Genomic DNA, 25,282 nt, shown 5'->3' with positions numbered 1-25,282 from the left:
TATTTGAGTCGATTTTGCTATAGCTAGTTTAGACATAGGTTGTTCCAGTTAACATTTTAACGATTTATTGAAATTAAAAGGCACAGACAGTTGGTACTGTAGCGCGAACAATCCTGTATACCTACCTGCTAGTGCGGTCCGTCTTGCAACAAGTTTAAAACTACTTAAAAGATACGGAAGGTTCGGAACATGGGAAATAAAAACAACCTTATCTCGACGATCTCACGGGAGTGTTGTTTTTAGAAATTGATTTTCGTGTTTTCTTCGACAAATATTAAACATACGGGGGGCGTTTTTCGTTTTCAGTTCTCGTCAGTCGACTGATGCGACAAAGATGGTTGGACGTGAGCGACAAATGGACCGAAGATGCGCACAGTAGTAAATATTCTACTTTGCGATTCGAATATCGCGTGACGTGCGAGCCCCATTATTACGGCAAGGGTTGCGAAAATTTATGCCGACCAAGAGACGATAGTTTCGGACATTACAGTTGCTCCCCGACGGGTGAACGCGTTTGCCTTGCCGGATGGACAGGAGACTACTGCACCAAACGTAAGTACCGGTCGAAAAAATAAAAAATAAAACGATGGGACGACGTAACTCCATTGACGGGAAAAAAAATTACGAATTTCGTATCGTAAAAAAAAAACGGTGACCGCAAGACCTAAGACGTGAGCTCAGCTGCTGTTGAGTATTCAGCCGGCAATGTTCCCACGATCGCGGCATACCTGTCTGTGTACAGGGTGCGCGAAGAATCCAACTGATAATTTTGTTTTGTTTCAGCGCAATGTCTGCCCGGCTGCGACGAACAACATGGTCACTGCACGAGTCCCAACGAATGCAAGTAAGTATGTCAGCGTAATTTTTATTAATCCGCGCGTTCGAACGTCTAGATAACGACCAGCCCGGCGGTTGGCCGTTGTTTTTGTGGTTTATGACTCGGATTTTTGGAAAATAGACGAAAAAAATGGTTGAAAAACTTCTACAGCGTGTCTTCGAAAGTTCTTGCTAAGTGGAAAAGTGTTTCCTTCATTTTATACCCTGCAAATTCCTTCAACTCAATTGAGAATACAGATATACAGTACGATCACTAAAATCCATTTAATTAATTAATCTTTTATTGCTAGCATTTATATCTATCGGTACATTTGAAGATTTTTATTGCTTCAGTGTTTTTTTTTTAAACACTAAAATAAGGTCTAGTTTATTCCATTTCCATTTCCATTTAAAGAAAAACACTGAACTACAATTATTCAGTCTAGTTAGGTTAAAAAAAGGTAGAAAAATAAATGTTTTTGTTTTGTAAATTGAAAAAACAACAAATTTTTTCAATAATATTTTTCGATATGTTCAAAAATAATACGGTAGCAACATAAAACAATTTTGTTAATGATTTCTTGAAACTTCTTTATTTTTTTACACCCTAATTTATCGAAATGGGAATCAAACTAATTAAATGGACTAGACTGAATGCCTTATTTTAGTTTTTTTTAGATGATTTTATTACAATTCAGAGTTTAAAAATGCAATTAAAGAAAATTAATTCATTACTTAAATGGACCTTGGTGGTGACCCTGAATATCTATAAATATTCTAAACAGCTATTGGTTTAAGTTTAGTGGATTAGGGGGGTCGAAAACGAAACCATCATTTTTAATGATATTTTTGAGGAGTTGCAGGAATAATTTAAATTGATAAAGTGGCCAAAAATTTTTGAAAAACTTTAATATATTAAAAAATACATTAAGAACATCTTCTATTTTATTTATTTGAGATTAATTCTTACGAACAAACCCATAAATCAAGGTTCAAACAGTGAATTTTTTTTGTAAATCTTTTATTTTTAAATATGAAAAATTCAAAAGAATTAGTGTGTAATTACAAAATTTTAGTTTTTGATTTGAGAATATTAATTAAAATAATAATAATTAAAGGTCATTCGAAACGTTAGCGAAAGGTTTTTCTCAACTCCGGTGCGGGAATTAATAATTAATTGATGTCTCAAAATTCGCGTATACAGAGGGTGTCTAAAATTCAACCAGTAGAATTTTGTTTGTAACTCAATAAATGATAAATTTTTAAATTTCAATCTCATCTCAGTAAATCTCCGATAAGATTTGGGTTACCCAATAATTGGAATTTTTTTGTAATTCAATTTTTAGAGACTTGTAAGTTTGTTCATATAATTCAAAAAATTAGTGGTTAATTACAAAATTTCAGTATTCCATGCAATTGATGTGGTCTAAAATTTTAAATGGAATTAGAGGTCATTCGAAGGTTACTTTGAAGATTTAGTAAATTACTTATTTAAAGGGCCAATTAAAAAAAGTTCATAGGTAACCCGTAACAGGGTTTAATTTCAACGGGAATAATTAATTAAATAATTGATGTTTCAAAATTTTAAAAGGTTACATAAAAGTTTTTTTTTAACCCCCAAGCTGTACTGCAGATGGTTACTTTTAAGATTTATTAAATTAGTTATTTGGCAGTGCAATAAAAAATAAGTCATAGGTAACCGTAAAAGGATACTAAAAATTTTCATTTTTTTTATTTCCACACATTTTCACGTCACAAAATTTTAAATGGAATTAGAGGTCATTGACAAGGTTAGGTATAGATTTTGTTCTACCTCGCAACTGCGCTGCAGATGGTAACTTTTAAGATGTGTTGAATGAGTTATTTGAAAGTGTAATAAAAAATAATTAATAGGTAACTATGATTTTTAGGGTAGTAAAAACTTATTTATTCTTTTTTTTTATTTTCAACGGGAATCAATTAATTGATGTCTCGAAATTTTAAATTTAATTAGAGGTCATTCGAAAGGTTACTTAAAGGTTTTTTTCAACCCCGCAACTGTGCTGCAGATGGTAACTTTTAAGATGTGTTAAATGAGTTATTTGAAAGTGTAATAAAACATAATTAATAGGTAACCGTGAGGGTAGTAAAACTTATTTATTTTGTTTTCTTAATTTCCAACGCGAGGCAATATTTAATTTACTCTCAAAATTCGCGTAAACGTTTCGAACAAATTGCGCTCTTCAGAGACGGTGGTCCGGTAGGATTTAGGTAGCCGATGAATACTGGGCCCGGACAGCGGCGTTGCAGATTGGGCCGCCGACCCACAGGTAACCTTTCCTTGACCCGCATACTTGCCAACGGGCAGCGTGGGAAAAGACTCTGTGGGCGTGTTGCATCTCTTCGAGCGCGCGAGCCGCGATCCAAGCTGCAACTCAATGAGCTCCTCGATACGATCCGAATAAACTCGCTTCCCAGCGCACGATTAGAATAGCTAATACGGACCCCGATCGTCGAGCCTTTCGTTCGCGACTTCCATGCTCCGCCACTGACTAAATTAACGCCGATTATTAATAGTGCCTAAAAAAACTTACGTTTTCAGTTTCTATGCCGATGTTTCGACCCTTTTTTTTATGAGAAATGAAACATAATCTACAACTGAAGGAAAATATATAGCAACTGCTTAACTACTACAAGTGTCAAGCTACTGAACATTGTCCTTGTTGAAAAAGAAAAAGTAATTTAGTTTCTATTTAACTCTTATTGTCTTTATTATCCACAAAGCACAATTTAATCATTTAATCACAATTTGCACTTAACCTTTTTTAATCACTGGAAGCGAAAAACACACATGGAAATCAAATTGCAGTAAAAAATCATTCTCGTCATCAAAAATAAACATTTAAGTTTCATTTGAAGCAAGTACTCGAAACTTTGTGGAGTGTGTCACTACACTGGGCAGTATAGATGCAGTCTTGTTAAATTTCAAATATATAAAATATTGTTCAGAGGATTAAAATTTAGTAGTATTTTTTGTTGATTGTTGTCGAACAATATTGTTTTTACTTAAAACTTTTGTAATTTGAGAATGACAATCGCAAAAAATGAGACTAGCACTAAATTGTTGATTCTTGAAAGGAAAGAACATTAAAAATTAGAGAAAAAAAATTTACTATCGTAATAATTATGATTGGTATTACCTAGTAATTACATTTTTGTACGAACATATCAAAAATTTCTGTTTTGGATAAGTAATAGACACAAATGTTGTTACTCTATGAAATTATTTAAATATTTTAAGCTAAATCTTCAAAATGGTAATTAAATAAAATATTAACAAGTGTTTATTAGGTCTTTTTATCTTTGTTCTTTTGCAATGTAGTATTAGAAAATACTTTGAGCTTGTTCTTCCATTTCTAGAAGCTAGCAAAGTAAACTAATTTTGCCCCTTTTGTTTTCGAATTATCTAATGTTTTCTAAAATGCCTAATTTTGCATCCACTGTTTTCAAACGTTAATAAAAATTGATCTTGCATTTATTTCTGATAGAAAAACTATCATTCGAGTTTGCATTTCATTTTATGAAACATCTTCTTTCTCTAGTTGTTAGCAAATGCTCTAATGTTTTCTAATATTTGCTAATTTTGCTGGCTTTGTTCCCGAATCCCAATCCAGATTGATTTTGCACTTGTCTTTGATGGGTGAACAACTATTGTTCTAGTTTTTATTTAATTTCCTTTCTTTCGTTGTCACCAAATAATCTGTTTTCTAATTTTTGCTAATTTTGCTCTCTTTGTTCCGAAATGTCAATAAAAATTGATTTTGCACTTGTCTTTGATAGATGAGGCATAACTAGACCTTTTATTTAATGTCATGGGACATTTTCTTTCTTTTGTTCTTAACAACTAATCTAATGTTTTCTAATTTTGCTCTCTTTCTTCCGGAATGTACATCCAAATTGATTCTGCACTACATCTTATGTTACATTTTCTTTCTCTCGTTGTTAACAAGTAAGCTAGTGTTGGTTGATGCTTTCTAATTTTCTTCTTTTTGTTTCGAAATGCCAATCCAAATTGATTTTGCGCTTATCTTTGATGGATGAACTACCATTCATTTCATCTTGTTATATTTCGTGTCTCTACTTAGGAAATAATCTAGTAATTGTTAATATTGCCTAATTTTCTTCCCTTCGTTTTCAATTGTCTTCATTAAGAGTACACCGTATTTTTCCGATTGACTGTTAACGTCCACTAACGTTGCTATCTTTCTTTCCAGATGCCAGTCCGGCTGGGAGGGCCCTCTATGCGACCAATGCCAACGCTACCCGGGTTGCATGCACGGCTCTTGCATCAAACCCTGGAACTGCCTATGCGACGAAGGATGGGGCGGCCTTTTCTGCAACCAGGACCTAAACTTCTGCACCAATCACAAACCTTGCCGCAACGGTGGCACGTGCTTCAACACCGGCCAGGGTAGCTACACGTGCAGTTGCCCTCCGGGCTTCAACGGTACCGATTGCGAAATACCCGCTGACGATTGCACACGAACGCCTTGCCTCAACGGCGGCAGTTGCGCCCGCAACGGATCCTACGATGTATGCGTCTGTCCTACGGGATACCACGGTTCCCATTGCCAATCGCGAACACACACGCGCACCTGCGCGGACAAACCCTGCTCCAACGGCGGCACGTGTCAAGATTCCCGCAACGGAGGATTCGCGTGTTCCTGTCGTCCCGACTTCGGCGGCGTAGACTGCAAAAAACGCGTCAGCTTATGCGAACCGAATCCGTGCCGTAACGGCGCCACTTGCACCGAATCCTCGACCGCTCCCGAAGGCTATCGGTGCTCGTGTCCCGTAGGATTCACCGGCGAACGTTGCCAAGTGGACGTGGACGATTGCGCGGGTAACCCGTGTCTAAACGGCGGCACTTGCTTGGACAAAGTGAACGAGTTCCGTTGTCAATGCGTGCCCGGATTCGTGGGCCGTTTGTGTCAAAAACGGGTGGACTATTGCGTGACGAAACCGTGCGCCAACGGAGGCACTTGCCTTCAATTGCTGAACGATTACGAATGCAGATGCCGGGACGGTTTCGCCGGTAAAGATTGTAGCGAAGAAGTGGACGTATGCCGTTCCGCGCCGTGTCTCAACGGCGGCACCTGCGTGAACCGCGTGCACGGCTTCGAATGCGTCTGCGCGGCGGGTTTCTTAGGCCGCGACTGCGCGGGCGTAGCCGCCAGCGCCGCGCCGAGCGCGCGCGTCTCCTCCGACTCCGCCCTCACCACCGAGCACGTCGTCGTCATCGCTACGATCTCGACGTTCGTGCCGCTCTTGGTTTTGGTCGCCGTCGGCGCCATCGTGTGCCTAAAACAGCGCAGGAAGCGCGAGAAAGCGCGAGCGGACGAAGAAGCCCGACTGCAGAACGAGCAGAACACGGCGAACAGTAGTTTCGCGAAACGGGGCGCCGCCATGGCGGCCGACGCTAGAATGATCAAAAACTCTTGGGGCAAATGCACCAATAACGCGATGGAGGAGTCGGTCGCCAATTCCAACGAATGCGATCCGTTTCCGAAGCACCAAATAATCGACGGCAGGCCCGTGTACGGTTTGCAGCGGACCCGTTCGCAAAAACAATTGAATACCGAGCCGGTGGCGGCGGCGGCTGCGCGCGCATCCGCCTTGTTGGCCGCGAAGCTGCACGAGCCTGATTACGAACCCGTCAAGCGTCTGTCTGTGATGTCGGCGACGTCCGCGGCCTGCTCGCCGCTGAGCGACGCTCCGCCGCCCAAAGATGGCCCCGTATTTGTGATCGAAGAGCATTACCACGTGCCGGACGCGCTAGCGGCCGGACTTTTCGCCACCGAGGTGTGATAGAGCGCTCCAGCTCCGACTTGTATAGTTTATTTATTAAAAAACGCAAAGCCCCAGAGAGTCGCGCTCAAGTGGCGACGCCGCTCGGCCGTCGCCGTCGCCGTCGCCGCCGCGGTCAGATTCCGAACGCCTGTCCATAGTGTACATACTAGTAGTTTATAACCCGTGTAAGTAGTTTATTTTTTTTTGTTGCGCTCGAAGCTGACCGGAAACCAAAGATTTGACTGGCGACGCGCTTTGAGAGCCAGCTTTTGCACTTAAGCGCGACATCCCCCCCTCCCCCCGGTCTCGTCAGTAGTTAATTTAATATGTAACGTTGTGATGCATCTAAGTGAGCTAAGTCACCTTGTACTTAACATGGACTGTCCTAGGTTTAAGGCCGGCACGCCTCGAGTGGACTCGTTCTTCCTTGCGCGTATTTATTTATTTTTCCCCCCCTTATTTTTTATTTTCCCCTTTACCGAGGCCAGTGGACGCTTCGAAGAAGCGCGGGCCCACGTGATGAGTGCCGCTGTTTATTTACATCACTGAATCGTGATCTTGCGTTTATGATTTAATTTTTTTTTTTGGTAGAATTTTGTATTTAATTTTGAACAAAGAACCGATGTTCCTGTACTGTAAACTAAGTCATTTTTGTACTCGACGCGGGTGGAAAACGGGGGGCGGCCCCCCCGTTTTCCGCCTCATCGATTTACACCTGTTATATTACTTAACACTTGGCAAGTTTAAAGACTTAACGATAAAGACGTTTTGTAATATATTGTCGTGTATATTTATAGCATGTAAACTAAATGTAACTATGAAAATCGTTCATGTTTCTTAATAAATACTTCTCTAGAGAAGCGGCTGTATTTGTTCCTCATGTGAATAATGTTATTTAAAAGTTACTTAATAAACCTTTTGTTCTACGATTTCGTTTCATTCGTTCGCGTATAATTCGGCGCTTTTGTACGGGCCTACCTTCGAATTGAATGGCTAAACGCCAGGTAAACTTTTTTCCGTATTGTTAGAATAAGCTTCGGGCAAACATATGGCGACTCCAGGTGGTTCTAACTTTAACAATAAATACGGTTTCAAGGTTATGCAACGCGGCTGCATTGAAGATGAGATGATTTGGCAATCGAAGGAGGAAAATTGTTAAGACGCGACAATATTTAAAGGAGTAATTACTCAGATCGTTTTATGAAAAAAGTTCGATGCGTTCAATCAATCCCATTTATTTCAGCAGTGGGATAATACATTCAAAAAGATATCAAATGCACACTGCAAATAATTTTGAATTATACCAGGTGTTTGAAAAAGACGGGGCTATATTTAAGGGAGTGATTACTCAGATCGTTTCATGAAAAAATTTGGATGCATTCAATCAATCCCTTTTTTTTCTGCAGTGGGATAATACATTCAAAAAGATATGAAATACACACGTTAAACAATTTTAATAATACAAAACCTGGAAATATTTAAGGGAGTAATTACTCAGATCGTTTTATGAAAAAAATTCAATGCATTCACTCTATCCCCTTTGTTTCAACTGTTAGATAATACTAATACATTCAAAAAGATATCAAATGCACACTTTAAACAATTTGAATTATACAAAACGCGGCAATATTTAAGGTAGTGATTACGCAGAACGTTTTATGAAAAAACTTGGATGCATTCCATCAATCCCTTTTATTTCAGCAGTGGAATAATACATTCAAAAATATATCAAATGCACACTTTAAACAATTTTCATTATACAAAACAGGGAGATGTTTAAAGGAGTAATTACTCAGATTGTTTTATGAAAAAAGTTCGATGCGTTCAATGAATCCCTTTTATTTCAGCAATGGGATAATACATTCAAAAAGATATCAAACAATTTTAATTATACAAGGTGTAACAAAGGAGTGATACTCAGATCGTTTTATAAAAAACGTTCCTAAAAATGTGGCTCTGCAAATGCATTCAACCAGCCGATTGATTGGAGTTTATTTTAGCAATTAGATTATACATTCAAAAATATATCAAATGCACACTTTAAACAATTTTAATTATACTGTTTGAAAAAACGCGGCAATATTTAAGGGAGTGATTAATCAGATCGATTTTAATTATACAAGGTGTTTGAAAAAGACGCTTCTACATTTAAGAGAGTGATTACTCAGTTCGTTTTATGAAAAAAGTTCTTATAAATGTGGCTCTACAAATACATTCAGCCAGTCAATCGATCATATTCATTTTAGTAATTGAATAATGAATTCAAAAATATATCTAATGCACAATGAATTTGAGAAATGTGTACGTGCATATATACACGCAAATTTAATTGAAGGGCATTGTATATTCCAAGCTCTGCAAACAGAAGGCCATGAAGTAAATTTTGCAATTAATGCTAACTTGATACAAATGTGGTTTTTACTGAATTATGAATCATTAGGACTTAGTAGACTTAGTACCTTTACTTCAGTAAACAACATAGTTTGGTTTTGATTAACAATATTTTTAAAACACGTTTAATTAATCTAATTAAAATGAATAATTACTAGCGATTGAAGAGGTTAGCAGAGTGCAGCTCTCTTTGACAATCTTTCACGGAATATATAAAACTCACGAATTTTCACAGCGATATGCTAGACATTGCCATTCCAATGAAGTTCAAAAAAACTACCCCATATTTTAGTTTTTTTAGTTTATATAATGATTATTTTTTAATTAATTTTTATTCTTTGCAAAACTGGAGCACCATTCCACAATTACGTGACAGTAGGCTATAATCTAGCTAGGACTTAGTAATTCTTCAGCTTTTGCAAATAATTCTTTCCAAGTGTTTTCAACAATAATCAATGCCGTCTCACCAGCATAGCAGACAGGAAATATTGGATTCCTGCATCCGGAGGTGGTTACTTTTTTCTATGATAAATATCAAGTCATTTTTAGTCGAATTCTTCGCCAATATTATTGGAATGTTGAGAATATTTTTTATGATAAATGGACCGCAATAAAATAGTTTTTATTATGATGTCGAAACTAAATTATTTTTTTTATAAATTTGCCCCCCACCCCTAAAGTCACTGTTTAATTTTTATTTCATTAATGCCAATTCAGCCCCTTATCGCTAGAAACAATGCCGCCAAATTTGTAACAAATCTGTGAGAAGATATTTGAACTAATTTAATTAATGCTTTTCTATCCATGATATAAATGAATACTTTTCGACAATTTTCCCGTTAGTGCTTCAACGATTTCTCACCTGCCCAAAACATATAAACATCAAAAGTCATTAGGTGTGCCATCGTCTAGTACAGTCTAGTATTTGAGCTACTGAACTGTTCAAACAAACTAAGGAAAACTAATGATGGCTAAATAAAAAGACACCTATTAAACCTTTAAAGTAACAATTAACAAAATACAAACAACTTTTATATTTAGTTATTAACGTGTTTATATTTATATTCAACAATTGGTTAGTTTCCTTTTTACCAAACTTCTGGATTCTTCCTGAGTCGGTCTTTGCTGAAGCGATCTTGCTGACGTTTCGCCAATCAACCTGTCAGAGCTTGACTGAAACTGTCACTACAACATAGGCACTTAAAACGTTGGTGTTTCTTGGACTGCAGCAAACATTTGGGTACTTGGCAACATTGCACGTTTCTAACAATAACATCTGGCAATACCGATTTTATTACATTTTTTGATTCACTTTCGCATTATTCTGAATTTTTTTGGCTTAATACTTTCTCATACCTGTGTAGTGCAAATTGAACTCACAGGAATAATAACTGAACGGACCTCGTATACTTTGCTTTTTGGAATGTTATTGGTTTACACTAGCGGTGGTTTCTAAGGTTTTTCGCCCTCATCCGCCAAGTTTAGACAAATCCATTAAAAACTTTTTGTCGGTAACTTATCTCCAGTAGCCCATAAACTTGAAGTGCTCTTGAAGGATGCCGCTACTGTTTAATATCAAATTTGCGGAATAAAAATACCCTTAGCGGCGTTATTCGTCTATACTAAGAGTGTGTTCGTAAATCGGCAAACATTTGTAGACATTGTTTCAACCTCTACAGCGAGGTTTAATTCGTTTACTGTTATTCGAATGGTAAATATCATAGAAAAGTTGTTTATTAGTCAAGTTACAGCTATTTACAACCGTCTTCACAATCTCGTAAAGATCATAATTAATTCAAAATTACGTGGATTTTTCCTGTTTAATATTCAGCAGAGAGAAAGGTATCATCGAACGAAGGATGGGTTCGAATCAAAATGTTACCCGTATGCAAGATGAAAGTATCTTCTTGTCGTGTCTCGTTACAGTCGTTACAAAGTGTCCCGAAATTATATGGAATCTAAAATAACGGCAATTTGTTTTACAAATAAAAGCGTATTTCATAAAATAACGGACGTCCCAGAATTATGAATGATTTTTGGAAATCGACAAAATGTAAAGACAACTGTGATTTAATCGTATGATTATTATTATTGATTAATTAATGATTAATAATTGCATTGCAGTGACCAGGATGTTTATTTTGGTAACAGGGATAAGATCCAAATACACAATTGACAAGACAGCCAAAATTCAAAATTTTTCCGAATGGAAACATTAGAAGAATTAATAAATAAAAATCTCGCTTGATTTCAACATTGTTTTTAGTAGTAAGTCTAAAATAATAGTCAAGTCTTAATCTTCCATTACGCGCCGTTAATTTTGCACGTGAGAGATCGGGAAATTTTCCACATAGTTATTTCAAACGTGTTCCATCTTTAATTAACGTTTTAACGTGCTGCTTCATCAGTCCCAATTTAATATGCAACGGAATATTTCATGGATCAATAAGACTATCGTTAAGAATATTTTTTGATCCGGGAGTTAAATTTTGGCCAGTTCTTCTTCACCCAATGTTGTTGTCTATTTCGCACACGAAAAACAGTAAAAGCCCCACAATTTTAAAGTAAACAATAATTCCAGATTTTCGTAGCATTCTTTCAATTACAGAGAATTCAACAGGTACAGGTAAATACATTTCCGTTGTGCAAATGAACAGCTTTAAGACTTCTCTTGGATGAGTCAATAAAATGCCTCCAGTCCTCGGAATTGTACCAAATTTCCTTATTAGATTTTAAATAAATTTCTATTTCGAACTCTAAATGCTAGAATTTCGGAAATATCCTTAGGTAAACCTAAGTCTCTTACTAAGTTATTAAGTTCTCATTGTCAAAATCACTGTTGTTACTGAGAAACACTCCATCATCACTAAGGGTATCTGCATCTAATTCAGATTCAGAAAAGCGGGTGGTATCTTCTTCTAAATCGCCTAGTTGTATTATTCCAATGTCTTCACATTTCCCAGCCAATATTCTAATAATAATAATAATAATAAAAATAACCAAATCACAAAATCTTTGTGTAATGTATACCATTTGGCATTAAACGTAAATTTAAGGTAGTTTAGCCCAAAGGTATAATATACAGGGTGTTAATAAGTAATTTCGCAGAGGGAATTTTAAACGAAAACAGTTATTCTAAAATTTCGATTTTAAATGCTTTGTGGTCCCGATACGAGTATCAACGTTTCATTTTTATTCCCTAAATAATGCCGATTTCTAAAAGAAAGTTAATATCTGATTTTTTTTTAGACGACCCTCTTTACGTAAGAAAGATAGTGGTGTTTTGTGAAACAATTATTTTTAATCAACATCATTTATTTTTTCAAAGCATTAAACAAAAACTAAGCATTTTAGACCACAACTTTTAATATTTTTTTCCCAAAAATGAATTAAATGAATTAAGTTATTAAATTCATTAAATGATTATGGCGGATATTTACGTATCTACTATTTAAGTGTCACTAGTTGTTATTGTTTTAAAGAATTTGTGAAGAGTTTTAAACTTCATATTATTCGCTTGGTATTGTATTGTATTGTAAAGTTATACAATTTGGAAACGCTGATTTCTGGCAGATTTATCACTTTCATTTTTGGAAAATTATTTTTATTGTTATGGAAAATTATGTATGTATGTTTAATATTTAATACTAGATTTAAGAAGTTTAAAACTCTGTTAGGCTTAAGTAAGTATATTAAATTAGACATAAAATAAAAATATGCTTTCTGAATGCGCTCGCAGCCAATAACCAAAACATTTGGTTTAGTTCGATAAATTTTATTTCTATTTTACAATGCTGAGTTTTCTGTATCTTAAACACTTATGTATCTCTATTATGTGAACAAACTTCTTGACTCTAAAGTTAATGATAACCTTAAATAAAAAAATTCCAAAGTTTATGTTACTAAAGCAATGGTGTATTTGAAATTATAATAAATCAAATAAACATTAAGCCGAATTGGCAGGAAATATTACAGGGGCCAGAGCTTGGCAATACAGTGAGACAGAGAGATAAGAGATTAAAGGTGTACCGTACTGAGTTTGAAGCATACAAAGCTGCGTTCCAAATTCCATATTGAAGATGCTTCCTCACGTGAAAGTAGTGTTACCACATACGGCGGTAGGTGACCGGGACTTTTAAATAAAATATTGTTTCTATGTAGCATTGCGATTTAAACGCAACGGCTTACTACACCGTCGCCCAAAATAATTAAATAAGTTATAGGATAAGTTAATTGAATAGGATTTATTTTCATGTACATCAAAAGGGTGATTCCTATAGCCCAGTTTTACAGTTTTACATTTTTTCGTTTTTTCTTCACTAATTTTCAATAAAAATGCATAAAAAATGATCCGTTATAAATTCTCAACCATTTAACACACACACAAAAATTTTAAAATTTTTAGTTTTAACTGAAATAAAATCGCATAAAAAACATAAAATAATTAAAAAAACATAACCAGCGTCGCATGAAATTTCAATTGAACCATTTTATGCAACCAAATTATGCAAAGAAAATTTAAGATCTTTATGTAATAATAGTGATTACAAGAGTATACATTAATTTAATTTTTAAATTTGCTATTTTATTTCTTTAAAAAACTGAATGAAAATGGAAAGGTATTTACAAAAATGGAAGATATGGCAAATATTTCCAATCAATCACTCAAATACTTATTTTAGGTAAATTGACAATATTTGTTAACAATATGTCCAAAAAAGTAAAAATATTTCCACAGAATATTCTATATAATATATTTATTTCCTGCGTATGAACAATAAAGAAAAATAAAAAATAAGAAATGTAATATATGCAGTGGTAATTAATAACATAAAAAAAAATTGTTGCTAATAATTTGGAGTTTATATACTTAATTTTACAAAAAAATGGAAAAAGAATAATTACGAGAAGCTACAATGGGACTAATTATTCGTTCATAATTAAATAGAATGCTGATCTTAATAAACCAAAGCTGTAAATTTGTAAATGAACATTAAGCATCTTCTAAGAATTGTGACATTATACCGCAATTTTTTTATGGGATATGCAAACACGAAAACAAAGCAAAATACGAAAATAATTTATGAGAAAAAAAAAGTTGTATTTTTAATTTTGTTTAGTTATAAAATATATCAAAATTTTAAAAAGACCGGCAAATTACGCTTTACGTATATTACTTTGTTGAAGTACAATTTGGGTTTAAGAAAACAAGAAAAAAAAAGGTTTTTTTTTTTTTAATTACAATGATGAAAAGTTTAGACCATACTTTCGTCTTAAAATTCGAAAGGAAATTTATTATTTTTTGTTGTTTTCGGTGCACCGACAAAATCTGCAAGCAAATATGAGATCTAAGTCCAGCAAATTATAAAATTTAGAAATTAAATTCAATAACACGAGAATCTAGGTAAAAGAAAAAAAATGAATTTTTAAACAAACCTCACTTTATTATGATTTGTAGGGTATATATGAGATCCCTCGTAGGTTTGTTGCTGTTTTTTACGCGGGATTCAGTGGCGCCCTCAGATTTTTATCTTCAATTATTTTGGAAAAGTACACCAAACCCAATATATTTTCTAAAGGCCTCTCTCAAAAATATACAAAACAAAAGTTTTTTTTAATATTAAGGCTAATATTTAAGATTTGAAAAAAAAATCGTCTTAATTAGTTGGGCATTAACAGGTTATAAAAAAAAACCTCTATTTAGTTTTAGTAATTTTTCTTTAACCTAAAAAAAATACTCATTTTTATTTATGATTATTGATTAAAAAATAATTACAAATGTTGCTCAAATTGTTCTCCATTATGCTTTAAACATGTTTGACATATGGTTCCTATCCGTCTTATTGCATTTAAAATAATAAATGGCCAGGCTTGTAGCTTTCTGTTTTAAATAATTTCAAAATAATTATTTGCCTTCGAAAATTGTAAATACCAAAAAAGAAAATGACTTTTTTTTTTGTTCGAAAAAGTATCGCAGTGTGGCGAAAACCCGAAAACCATCGAAAAATGGACATCCGGTATAGAGTGCTAGTTTTTGGATCAGTAGTGTTCCGTTGAGAATCGTTTTAACGAAATATAGGTAGGTGTATACATGTATCTCAATCGATAAGCCTAATCTCGTTCTTAAAATATTTAATTTAATAATAAAAATTTAAAAAAATGTACTCTTCCCATTGTCCACCATCTTTGGAGAACACGGGAGACTTTTTACCCCCTTAGGTGCGTCCCGTACATTTTGAGATACTAATGACGTACCGTGCAGTAAAACCGAGTCCCAGGATTTAGCTAAACTCGCAGATGGGACAACACGGCAGATGTTAGGCTGTTGGGGGCGCCAACTGATGACGCTGTAATTCGACTTAAACTCAGCCCACGGGTTTTATAAATTTCAATTTCCAAACTTCCCTTATGGGTCCAACGCACGCAGTAATAGACGATTCCTCGTTTTAATAGCCAAAATAATTTTTATTTTACACGAATTTACCGAAAAGCAACAGGTAATTCGTTTTTGGATTGCAATGCGATAGATAAATCCGCCCAGCGACACAGGCGACTTAAACTTATTCGTAATATGCGTTGTGAATCCTTTCACTCGTCTTGTTTCGTATAAACGAAACTTACGCAAGACAAACCCACACATTCTTTTTGGATTTTCGCGTATTTATCGCGGGTGTGGGCAACATTTGACGATCTTCTCCTAGCGGAAAGATAACGCTAATAAAACAGTTACGTGATGATCAACTTTCATTTCTAATAATTTTCTGGCTAATGGTACATTACTTTCTATGTGAAGATGAGCACCGTTCGAACCGCTATATGCGTTCGTTTGACCTACAAACCGTTTTCGCGGTTATAATTTATGGATTTGCCAAGAAAACCATTATTTTAACGTACTAAAAGCATCCTAGAAAGGTTTTGGCAATATTCGAGGTGATCGCGCCATCTGTCGACGATTTAGTACATCCCATTGTCAATCTAAAAGAGCGCTGCAAGAATGATTAGCATAACCTCCAAACCAATGTAAAGTTTTTTAACCGAAATTATCGAAATTTTCATAATTCGAAGATGATTGTACCCAGATTCAAGCTTACGCAAGACTCGAGATTTGTGACCATCAAAATAGATGCGCCCCATTGCAGCCTGAAAGAATTCGATGCAGACATTAACGAAAATGTTTTCTTGTTCGTTTGCAGGCCCTATTATTTAAGACTGAATTTGCCTGGAAATTTGATAGCCGATAAGTCCGATTCCGTATGTTCGTTTGATAGCGATTCTTCAGAATTTACGTTTCGTTGTGAAAAAGAAACGCCGGGGGAACATTTCAAGGATTTAGATCTCATTACCAAGTTCCTCACCAATAGTGTTGGTGCTAACTACAATGATGGCAAGCCGAAGATAGAAATTTTGTTTAACGAAACTGAAGAGGATAAAGAGTTTAGTTGTAACACTATAGAATATGGTTTTGGATTTGCTCTTAGAGCCAGGAAGGATTTAATCAGAATAAGTTCTGAATTTAGTGATGTTTTCGAAATAGATCCTTGTAAAGTATCAGTGGCTGACAGGGGGAAAATGAGACTCCAATATGAACAAGGCAAATTTAATTCGGAACATTATTGCGCAGATTTATTGGAAGATCAGGAAATAAATGATATTATTGCACAAGACGACCCATGGTCTGACTCAAACGAATTCAAGTTTACCAATAGAGAAGATGACTTTATGAGGAATTTAAATGTAAAAGTTTATGACTTAACCGACAAACAACTAAATTATTGCTACAATGGACTTATTGATATTTTGTATGCATATTGTTATGATCGTCGTACAATGATGTATGAAGAAAGTATAGAATCTGGTTGGACTATCATAAAACTAGCTGCGACTCTAAGCTGGCTCGATGCATTTGAGACTCCAAAAAAAGCATTGACTTCAGCATTTCGAAGGAGCGTCATTTACCCCCTTTATAGGAACTTTAGATTAAGTGAAAAAGTCTTTGAAGATGTTAAGAAGTTAATGTGCTTAGATAAGCGGTACCTAGTGAGATGCTTGATTGATATATATTTCATTTTTCTGAAAGGCGACTGTTGCCGTTATATCGTAAACAATTTATTTATAAATGATTATATCACTTTTATCATGCACTGGGACGAGGCAAAGTGGAAGGCTTTCACCGATAAGGTCCTGTCTATAAAAATTCAAAAGGATGACTTGGGACTTAATTTGGTACAAACTGAAGCCAGTTTTAAGATGTCTGCCGAACTAGCTCAACTCAGCATTGCATCAGATGATGGTTCTGATGATTCATCCGAAGACTCCTCAGATGATAGCGATGATACTTCTGAGTCAGACTCTAGCGCCCATTGAAGCTTATTAATTATTTTGTGTTGTTATGTCGTTGAATGTAACGAAAGTTTAGTTTGTTTTTTTTTTCAAATAAATTTGAGTAATAAATTTTATTGTACTTTATTGATTTACAGTGTAACCTCTACAATCCAGATACTAATTAAGTCTTCATCCAGACGTAGGTGTTTATCATTACAAAAATTTTTAAAATCAAACAATAAAATGCGAGAAAATCGATTCATACGTGAGTGAGAAATCTGCTCTCTCGGATATATTTAAGAATAAAGTCGACATGAAATTCAATTTATACAAAAGGAAGACTCTAATTTTAGAAAGAATTACTTTTGTGTTAACTAATAAGTAATACAGATAAAGAGATTATACTGTATTAAAACAATACAGACTGTCTGACCCTAATGAATATCTTAAAAGGTCCGAACCCAAGTTTCGTATTTTTATTAATCTAAAAATACCCGCACCCACGTTACAGATAGGAGACTAGAATCAGTGTAAACAATCCCTTGAAGTAGTGCTAGAGTAGATTCGCAACCCAATGTTAAAGGTAGTTAATAAAATATTCTAACTTTAAAACTAATATGTATCCCAATTTCATTCTAGTTTTCAGTTTTTTAACCGACGTTTTTCAAGCGCCTTTAAAGGCGAAACGAAGATAATTATTCGGAAACGTTCGGCGCGCCACCTAGGGTCAGCGCAACGAATCACTTCGAACAAGGGAGCGCGCTGTAACTAACACAATGCCATTTTTCCATTTTTTAGTTTCTAAAATTTTTTGTAGAATGCGCTGCCAAAAAACGACGTCAGGCGTCAGAGGAAGCGACGCTAGTGGAGACATCGCCAATGAGCTCCGGAGCGGGGCTTTAACAAAAATACAAGCTGATAACACTCTATTGATTTTTCAAAACGTTTGTTGAACCAATCACAGAGTTAGAACTATTTTTAAAGGGTGAGGTTGTTGTTAGGTTTTTCTAAGCTAGTGCAAATGTAAACGTGCAGTGAGGACAGTTTTGTAAATTTTTACCGAGCGAAAGCTCGGCTTATTGGCCGATGCAGGTGGCAACTCTTTTTCGCGAGTCCACCACCTTGCTGGGAGCGACAATGGAAACGGGCGGTGGCGGAGGGGCACCGGATTCGGGTCTCCCCAGCCTCGGCCCTGGACCATTATCCTACGAAAATTACAACCACCCGGTGACCTTCGCAAATAAGTACAAGCTGTAAGTATGTACCTAGTTTTGCGTTCGCGACCCTGTACGCTTGATTGTTCCCTCGCACGCGCTCCATTCACATGTAAACATTTGTATTTTACGACTTATTTACCAATTATAACCGCGGAAAGCGGAGATGGCATGCTATCACGATCTAAGTTCGTTTTCAAAGTGTTTATTTTTGTCACACTTATTTCTGCTTGTATAACTTTCCATCGACAGGTAAATTGTATACGCGTTCAAGGTTTTTTAAGAATAATGCATTGCCGTTCTTCACTCTACCAACTTTTTTGGTTTATAGTTGTAATTATTGTTTGATGGCCGCTGTAACACTGTTTACACAACATCTACCAGTTAGCCTTTGGTGTGTATGTGTTGCCTAATCCCTAAAGACATAATTCAACATCCCTCCGGGCCTTGCCTTGAGTGTGTCCTGCCCGCATAATGTTTTGCACAACTTTCTGATACACGCCCAAATAGTGCGTAAGTTTTTGTTTATTTTATTTTTTTTACGGTTCTTGTTAATTTCCACCAAGCCATTATAACAAATTTGTACGACTTGGGGCATGGATTTCACTTGGAATATATAGATGCCATTTTAGTCCTACAAATTTGTTTACCCTCTCTAAATTTACTTTTATGGATAGGTTAGATTGAGCTTTTTTAATCTTTTAGCAACATGAAATTGGAACCCCACGATGATGGCTATGAAACCAGTGCTGATATGCTTCTCAACCCGAACAATATTAATCATAATCATGAAGTAAAATGTGAAAAATTGGAAGATCCCTACAGTTTTATTGATGATGACCCGATTCCGATGCTTCCCTCTGCTCAAGGCCCCCCTCATCTTATGCACCCCATGCCCACAATCAATAATCAGATTATGCCTGGCCCAAAGAAAAGAGGGAGGAAAAAGAAAATCAAACCCGAGTAAGTACCACTTTGTAATGTAATGTGCATGTTAGTTGAGTAAATATTAGGTGTTGGTTGTTGTTTTGAGGTTAAATATACTCATGTTGAAAATTGACTGGCTTACAAAATCTCACTCCCTAGTTCTTGACTTTAACTTTTGCAATCCGTATATGCAAATCTCGGTGAGATAATAGCCTCAACGCGTTCAGATAACATACTTAACACTGTTGAAATAACGGGAGTAAAAATTGTTGTAACCCGCGCCAATTATAAATTATATTCCAAGGTCTTTGATAACGCTGCCTTATCAGCCGAAGATTAAAAGCGTTCTAGTTGATAAATCTCTCCAGTATTCAAAAAAATTCGGCAAAATTTGTTGCTAGTAAAATGGACCTGTGTGTGAACATGTGGTTAGTAAAGTATTTTTAAAGATGCTACACCCATATATTTAAAAGAAGTAAATCTCTTTAGTTCTTTTGATTTAATTATGAAACTTCTTTGAAGGCCCGAATTTAATCAAGAATTGAATGGAGGAATTCCACGGCCTATAAAAGAACGAAAGAAACATGATCGGTTTAATGGAATGCCTGAAGAGGAAGTGTCTAAACGAACTTTGCCCGATCATCTTACAGAAAACTTGGATATAATTATTGTAGGTATTTATTATTATTCCATGGTCCCTTTGTTACACCTTCATTTTAACAGATTGGAATAAATCCCGGATTATTTGCGGCCTACAAGGGCCATCACTATGCTGGTCCAGGAAATCATTTTTGGAAATGTTTGTACTTATCCGGTCTCACACCTCAGCAGATGTCAGCAGACGAAGACTATAAATTACTTCAAGTTGGCATAGGCTTTACTAATATGGTTTCACGTGCCACCAAAGGTAGTGCGGATTTAACGCGTAAGGAAATTAAGGAAGGTAGCCAAATTCTATTAGAAAAGTTAAGAAAATTTAGACCCAAAATTGCTGTATTTAATGGTAAACTCATATATGAGGTGTTTTCTGGAAAGAAGGACTTTAAGTTTGGGCGACAACCGGATTTAGTGGAGGGCACTGACACGGTAAATTTGCCTCCAATTTGTTTTCGAAATTTATTCAAGATTTTATTTTCCTTTCAGCATATGTGGGTAATGCCATCATCTAGTGCCAGATGCGCCCAACTCCCAAGGGCAGCTGACAAAGTGCCATTTTATGCTGCGTTGAAGAAATTTAGGGATTATCTCAATGGCATTATCCCGGAGATTGATGAAAATGAAATGGTCTTCACCGAACCCAAAGTAAAAGCTTGCTATGAAGCTGAACCAAAAGCAGATCTGTATCCAACAGAATTAACCGACATTAGCAACGCTGTGATCAAAACTGAGGATGGTACTATTATACCGTGTAAAAAGAAACGAGGTAGACCAAAAAAGATTAAAATCGAAGGAGAAGAGCCTCCTCCCAAGCCAATAGTTCGTAAACCCCCACCTACTCAAAACAATAACTGTGATTTTCCTAAGAAAAAAAGAGGTCGGCCTAAGAAGGTAAAAGTAGAAAATACGGATATTAACCAGTCTGAAAATAATACATCGACAAATATGTCTCAGTGTTTTTCAAGTCCATCTCCAATACAGTCACCTAATAACTTCTATCCGATGGGGCCAGCAATGACGCCACCTAACAGTGCAGGTGCTTTGTATAGTTCACAGCCCCCTCCTTATAATCAATCTCCCAGACCTCCTTACAGCCAGTCTCCAAGACCCGCTTACAATCAGTCACCCAGACCCCCATATAGCCAGTCACCTAGACCCCAATACAATCAGTCACCAAGACCTCAGTATAATAACTCTCCGCGACCTCCATATAGCCAGTCACCTAGACCACCATACAGCCAGTCTCCACGACCACATTCGCAGCCGTTTACACATTCAGATCTAAGCTCAGAAATCAGCGCAGCTATTAGCTCAGAGCAATTGGGTTCCCCCGCTTCTCCTATAGGGCCTCCAGATTTTGAACCTCCTACTAGTATGGCTGAAGATGTTGATTGTAGCAGATTAAGTCCGTCACCTTCCACAAACAGCGAACAACATCCTTATCATTATCAGTCTTACATGGAACCACCTCAAGATCCTCAATATTCATCTCCTAGGCAAAATCAAGACATCGCTTCCAAAAGTCTCTCTGGTCTCGAGTCATTAGTTGATCAAATACCTAGTATTACTGAGGGAGATGCACCTTTGAGTGAAACTCCTGATCAGTATTCCGGCCAATTCAACAGTTACAGTGTACCATCTTCAAGAGCTAGTCCAGTTCCATATAATTACCCTCCCACTTCAGGGTATCCCCTGTATCCCACACCAACATGGAGCGGTCATTATGAACCTATGCCCTTAGGTTACCCACAGCTTCCATATGCTCAAAGCTATGGCCCTGGCATTCATGTACCGAGCCCGAATTATCCGTATTACAGTTATCCGCAACCGACCCCTTCACATCCACCCGGTTATCCTCCGTACTTGGGAGGATTTTGATTGGTTTCCTTCACTGTGTTTTCATGTTGTGTACCTGTAACATATGTTCAGCTAGTACCTAGCAAGTCTGTCCGCTTGAATACAGTTGGTCACTTGCATTTTGACAACAACAGAGACTTGCACAGGGTAAATGGTGATATTTTTTTGTCATAAGTATTTTCTCTAAACTTTGAATGTTAGATAGGCCGAGGGTTTTGTGCATTATTCTACATTCAGATCTCAGTCGAGAGTGTGTGTTATCTGAGTGTGTGGTTCATCGTTATAGCTGTAGCCCATGTCATTCATTTAAATAAACATTTGTTATAGCTCTTCAGGTCGTATTTTCTTCTCCCTTGTCCTTTCCTACATATCACTGCATTATTAATTGGTTCGTCACGAAAAAAAAAATGTTACAAACGGTTTGGAAAAAATGACAAAAATTACTTTTAATATAGCAACAGAACTGATATTTATTTAACAACCTCTATTTAGTGTGTTAAAAAATATTCTTTTTATATCTGTTCATTGTTATGTATAATAATACTCATAATCGTTTTTTGTTTTTAAAAATTTTATCTTTTTTTGTACTTTTAAACAGTATTAGCATATGATGGAAAAAATAAATCTGTTTAGTTTAAAAATGTATTTTCATTATAATTTATTTATTTTTTAAAACGTTTCGCTATAAATTATTGAAAATACTTTTTTATTTTATGCAGTTTGCTCTAATAAATCGATTGGAAGTAATGGCTATCTTTTAATCTGCTCTGATTTCCTCTGGGTCTCGTTCCACTTGACCTGTGTACACCCTTAATATTTACGTGCTACTCCTACACTATGATTTGACAAAAAAAATACAAAACCATTGTTTTCTACCTGTGGTTAAAGTTGCAGTGGTGAAAAATACTTTTCTAATTTTTAAAAAATTAAAAGCAATGTTGTTGTTTACTTAACAATCGATAATGAAAATACAAATAATACTATTACCATGGTGATCTAATTTTCCTGTTAAATTGTATTGTATGTATTTTCATTATAATATATTTATATTTATAATTTATTTATTTTTTAAAACATTTCGCTATAAATTATTGAAAATACTTTTTTATTTTATGCAGTTTGCTCTAATAAATCGATTGGAAGTAATGGCTATCTTTTAATCTGCTCTGATTTGCTCTGGGTCTCGTTCCACTTGACCTGTGTACACCCTTAATATTTACGTGCTACTCCTACACTATGATTTGACAAAAAAAATACAAAACCATTGTTTTCTATAATGAAAATACAAATAATACTATTACCATGGTGATCTAATTTTCCTGTTAAATTGTATTAAAAAAATATTTAATTCTTAGCTACACCAAAAAAAAGTTTCAAAACCCACCCCAAACACCTTTTTCTGAAAGTAATTTTGTCCGTAAAAGATATTTTCTAAAACAAAATTTTAAAAGGGCAGTATAATGTGTGGTTTTAAAAAAAAATCGGTGAAATCAAAACAGCTAAACGGTTCATTTTTGTGTTTTATTAAGATATGACTTGAATACGTGGAAGACATATACAGGAAACTAACTTCTAAATTAGCTATGACGACATCGCTAATTTATTTTGAAGAAAATTTACATAGTGTTGAGAAATGGGCAAATTAATAAGAAATAATGTCTGCGGTCATTATACATATATTTCGTATTCCACATTTTAGAATAAAATATTATATTCAATTATTACCTCAAAATATGCGTTACTGGAGCACTTGCATGTTAATATTACGCAGGTCACTTATTGCTTAAAGAAATCTAAATTGATAATCATTGCCAAAAACGATAAAATTTGACAACTGTGTATAATATGGTTAATTAGCATAAGCATATCTTGGTAAGATGATTTCGCCTTGTTAAAGCGTGGATACTGTTTATTTAATTTTTTTTAAACAAGTTTTTCTATAAAACTTCTTTGGTAGTTCCCGATTTTTAATGTATTGAGCAAATATTGGCTAAAAGGTAGTGGGGACGCTTGTTTATTTAGATTTTATATAAATAACATAACATTTCTTGACTAGGCGAAATCTCCAAAATATGGATTTGAGGTGTGCCGTTTCCTTGTGTTCCGTTTTGGTATTATGTAGTGCGGCGAGCTATCAGCGTAAGTGTTGAGTTTACTCTATACATAATGTCCACTATTTTTACTGTAGAATTGCTTTTAACGGTGCTTAATGGAAATGTACAATTTTACGGCATCGCAGTTCTTTATTTATATTTTAGTGGTACCCGGACTAGAATATGATGGTGACATATATGTGCCGCTGCAGTTAGTAGGTTCTACTAAAAGTAACACTCGGGTGGTCAGATCTCCGAGACGCCACTGGGGTGGCTCTAACGCCAACGCTGAATCTAACGCCCAAGCTTCTGCGGGAGGATTTGGAGGCTCGCATGCCAACTCAAAAGCAGAAGCAGATGCGCAAGGTATTTAGCACTAAACATAATTACAAGTTTAATGTAACCAAATAAACGCAAATTTCAGGAGGCTTCCATTTTCCTGGATCTGAGTTTGGCCCGGGGGGGCATAGAGGACATAATCGCGGAGGCCATGGTCGACCTGGAGGATATAACCAATTGGGTATGAAGTTTTTAAAGAGGTTTAGTTCATTAACTATTCTATGATATTGTTAGGTGGAGGAGGATCAGGCGGTGCAAGTAATGGTGGCGCCCATGCAGTGAACGGAGGAGCACCACCATTTGCTGGAGGAGCATCCGCAGGTAATTTTTGACTATCGACTATGTAATTTGAAACGCTTGTGTTTTACTATAGGTGCCAGTGGAGGCGGCGAAGCTAATGCCAATGCTCAGTCTCAAACGTTCAAAGGAAACGGGTTTTCGGCATCTTCGTCGTCTGCCAGCAGTAGTAGCAGATCTAACGGTTTCCAAGGCGGTGCTAATAGTCAAGCAAATGCTCAGGCTGTTGCTCAAGCATAATGTCTTCTTCTTTTACCAATTAAAGATCAAATAAATTTGTTTTAAAGAGTTTTTATTCGTTTTAATTCAACAGTTGTTCCTTAATTGTGACTTATATTTCTTAACAAGGTGATATGTGCCTCCAAATTGAGTGGTAATGGATTACATAAAGTCAGCACAACAAAACATGAAATACATTCAAAATATTGCTTGAAGACTTGTGGAGTTGGCCCAAGTTTAACTGAAATTGAACTATATTGAAGCCATTTTTCTGAACTTCCATGAGATCAGATCATTGGGCAACTTTTTGTTTAATATTTA

The 25,282-nt window shown here is 35.8% G+C and overlaps 4 protein-coding genes across 8 annotated transcripts in view; all 4 read left to right on the top strand.

Moving 5' to 3' along the window:
* The window catches only part of LOC132708569 (neurogenic locus protein delta), a 154,935-nt gene extending 147,429 nt beyond the window's left edge, over positions 1 to 7,506 (top strand). For both annotated transcript variants that reach the window (XM_060680952.1, XM_060680951.1), the window contains 3 exons: positions 307 to 552; positions 784 to 844; positions 5,070 to 7,506. In XM_060680952.1, the coding sequence (XP_060536935.1) occupies positions 307 to 552; positions 784 to 844; positions 5,070 to 6,663 (1,901 nt within the window). In that variant the 3' untranslated portion in view covers positions 6,664 to 7,506. The remainder of the gene's footprint in view (positions 1 to 306; positions 553 to 783; positions 845 to 5,069) is intronic.
* Positions 7,507 to 16,053: 8,547 nt separating this feature from the next.
* On the top strand, positions 16,054 to 17,497 carry LOC132695533 (protein SHQ1 homolog). The gene has a single exon (XM_060659835.1). The coding sequence runs from the start codon at positions 16,102 to 16,104 to the stop codon at positions 17,398 to 17,400; it is 1,299 nt and encodes a 432-aa protein (XP_060515818.1). The 5' UTR covers positions 16,054 to 16,101; the 3' UTR covers positions 17,401 to 17,497.
* Positions 17,498 to 17,898: 401 nt separating this feature from the next.
* On the top strand, positions 17,899 to 23,221 carry LOC132695532 (uncharacterized). Of its 4 annotated transcripts, XM_060659830.1 has the most exons (7): positions 17,899 to 17,941; positions 17,998 to 18,122; positions 18,176 to 18,611; positions 19,278 to 19,535; positions 20,022 to 20,169; positions 20,223 to 20,585; positions 20,643 to 23,221. In XM_060659830.1, the coding sequence occupies exons 3-7, from the start codon at positions 18,445 to 18,447 to the stop codon at positions 22,032 to 22,034; spliced, it is 2,328 nt and encodes a 775-aa protein (XP_060515813.1). In that variant the 5' UTR covers positions 17,899 to 17,941; positions 17,998 to 18,122; positions 18,176 to 18,444; the 3' UTR covers positions 22,035 to 23,221. The 4 variants fall into 4 exon arrangements, with proteins under 4 accessions (XP_060515813.1, XP_060515815.1, XP_060515816.1 ...); XM_060659832.1 differs by lacking the exons at positions 17,899 to 17,941; positions 17,998 to 18,122 and adding an exon at positions 18,904 to 19,085 and having other exon boundaries at positions 18,474 to 18,611; XM_060659833.1 differs by lacking the exons at positions 17,899 to 17,941; positions 17,998 to 18,122; positions 18,176 to 18,611 and adding exons at positions 18,637 to 18,824; positions 18,904 to 19,081.
* A 700-nt stretch (positions 23,222 to 23,921) lies between these two features.
* LOC132695606 (keratin, type I cytoskeletal 10-like) lies at positions 23,922 to 25,033 on the top strand. The gene is made up of 6 exons (XM_060659956.1): positions 23,922 to 24,010; positions 24,070 to 24,152; positions 24,272 to 24,472; positions 24,531 to 24,626; positions 24,680 to 24,766; positions 24,819 to 25,033. Exons 2-6 carry the CDS (start codon positions 24,086 to 24,088, stop codon positions 24,980 to 24,982), a joined length of 615 nt encoding a protein of 204 aa, XP_060515939.1. The 5' UTR covers positions 23,922 to 24,010; positions 24,070 to 24,085; the 3' UTR covers positions 24,983 to 25,033.
* The last annotated feature ends 249 nt before the right edge of the window (positions 25,034 to 25,282 follow it).

The sequence above is a fragment of the Cylas formicarius genome, unplaced genomic scaffold (genome assembly GCF_029955315.1).
Source record: "Cylas formicarius isolate icCylForm1 unplaced genomic scaffold, icCylForm1.1 PGA_scaffold_12__32_contigs__length_19106922, whole genome shotgun sequence".
In the NCBI taxonomy this organism is placed as follows: domain Eukaryota; kingdom Metazoa; phylum Arthropoda; class Insecta; order Coleoptera; family Brentidae; genus Cylas; species Cylas formicarius.
This window is presented reverse-complemented; position numbering and strand designations above follow the sequence as displayed.

Coding starts and splice junctions, on each gene's coding strand:
- LOC132695533 (XM_060659835.1), top strand. CDS start 16,102: ATGATTGTACCCAGATTCAAGCTTACGCAAGACTCGAGATTTGTGACC.
- LOC132695532 (XM_060659830.1), top strand. CDS start 18,445: ATGCAGGTGGCAACTCTTTTTCGCGAGTCCACCACCTTGCTGGGAGCG. Junction 18,612..19,277: donor TTCGCAAATAAGTACAAGCT/GTAAGTATGTAC, acceptor TTAATCTTTTAG/CAACATGAAATTGGAACCCC. Junction 20,170..20,222: donor AAAACTTGGATATAATTATT/GTAGGTATTTAT, acceptor TCATTTTAACAG/ATTGGAATAAATCCCGGATT.
- LOC132695606 (XM_060659956.1), top strand. CDS start 24,086: ATGGATTTGAGGTGTGCCGTTTCCTTGTGTTCCGTTTTGGTATTATGT. Junction 24,153..24,271: donor TAGTGCGGCGAGCTATCAGC/GTAAGTGTTGAG, acceptor TTTATATTTTAG/TGGTACCCGGACTAGAATAT. Junction 24,627..24,679: donor TGGAGGATATAACCAATTGG/GTATGAAGTTTT, acceptor TGATATTGTTAG/GTGGAGGAGGATCAGGCGGT.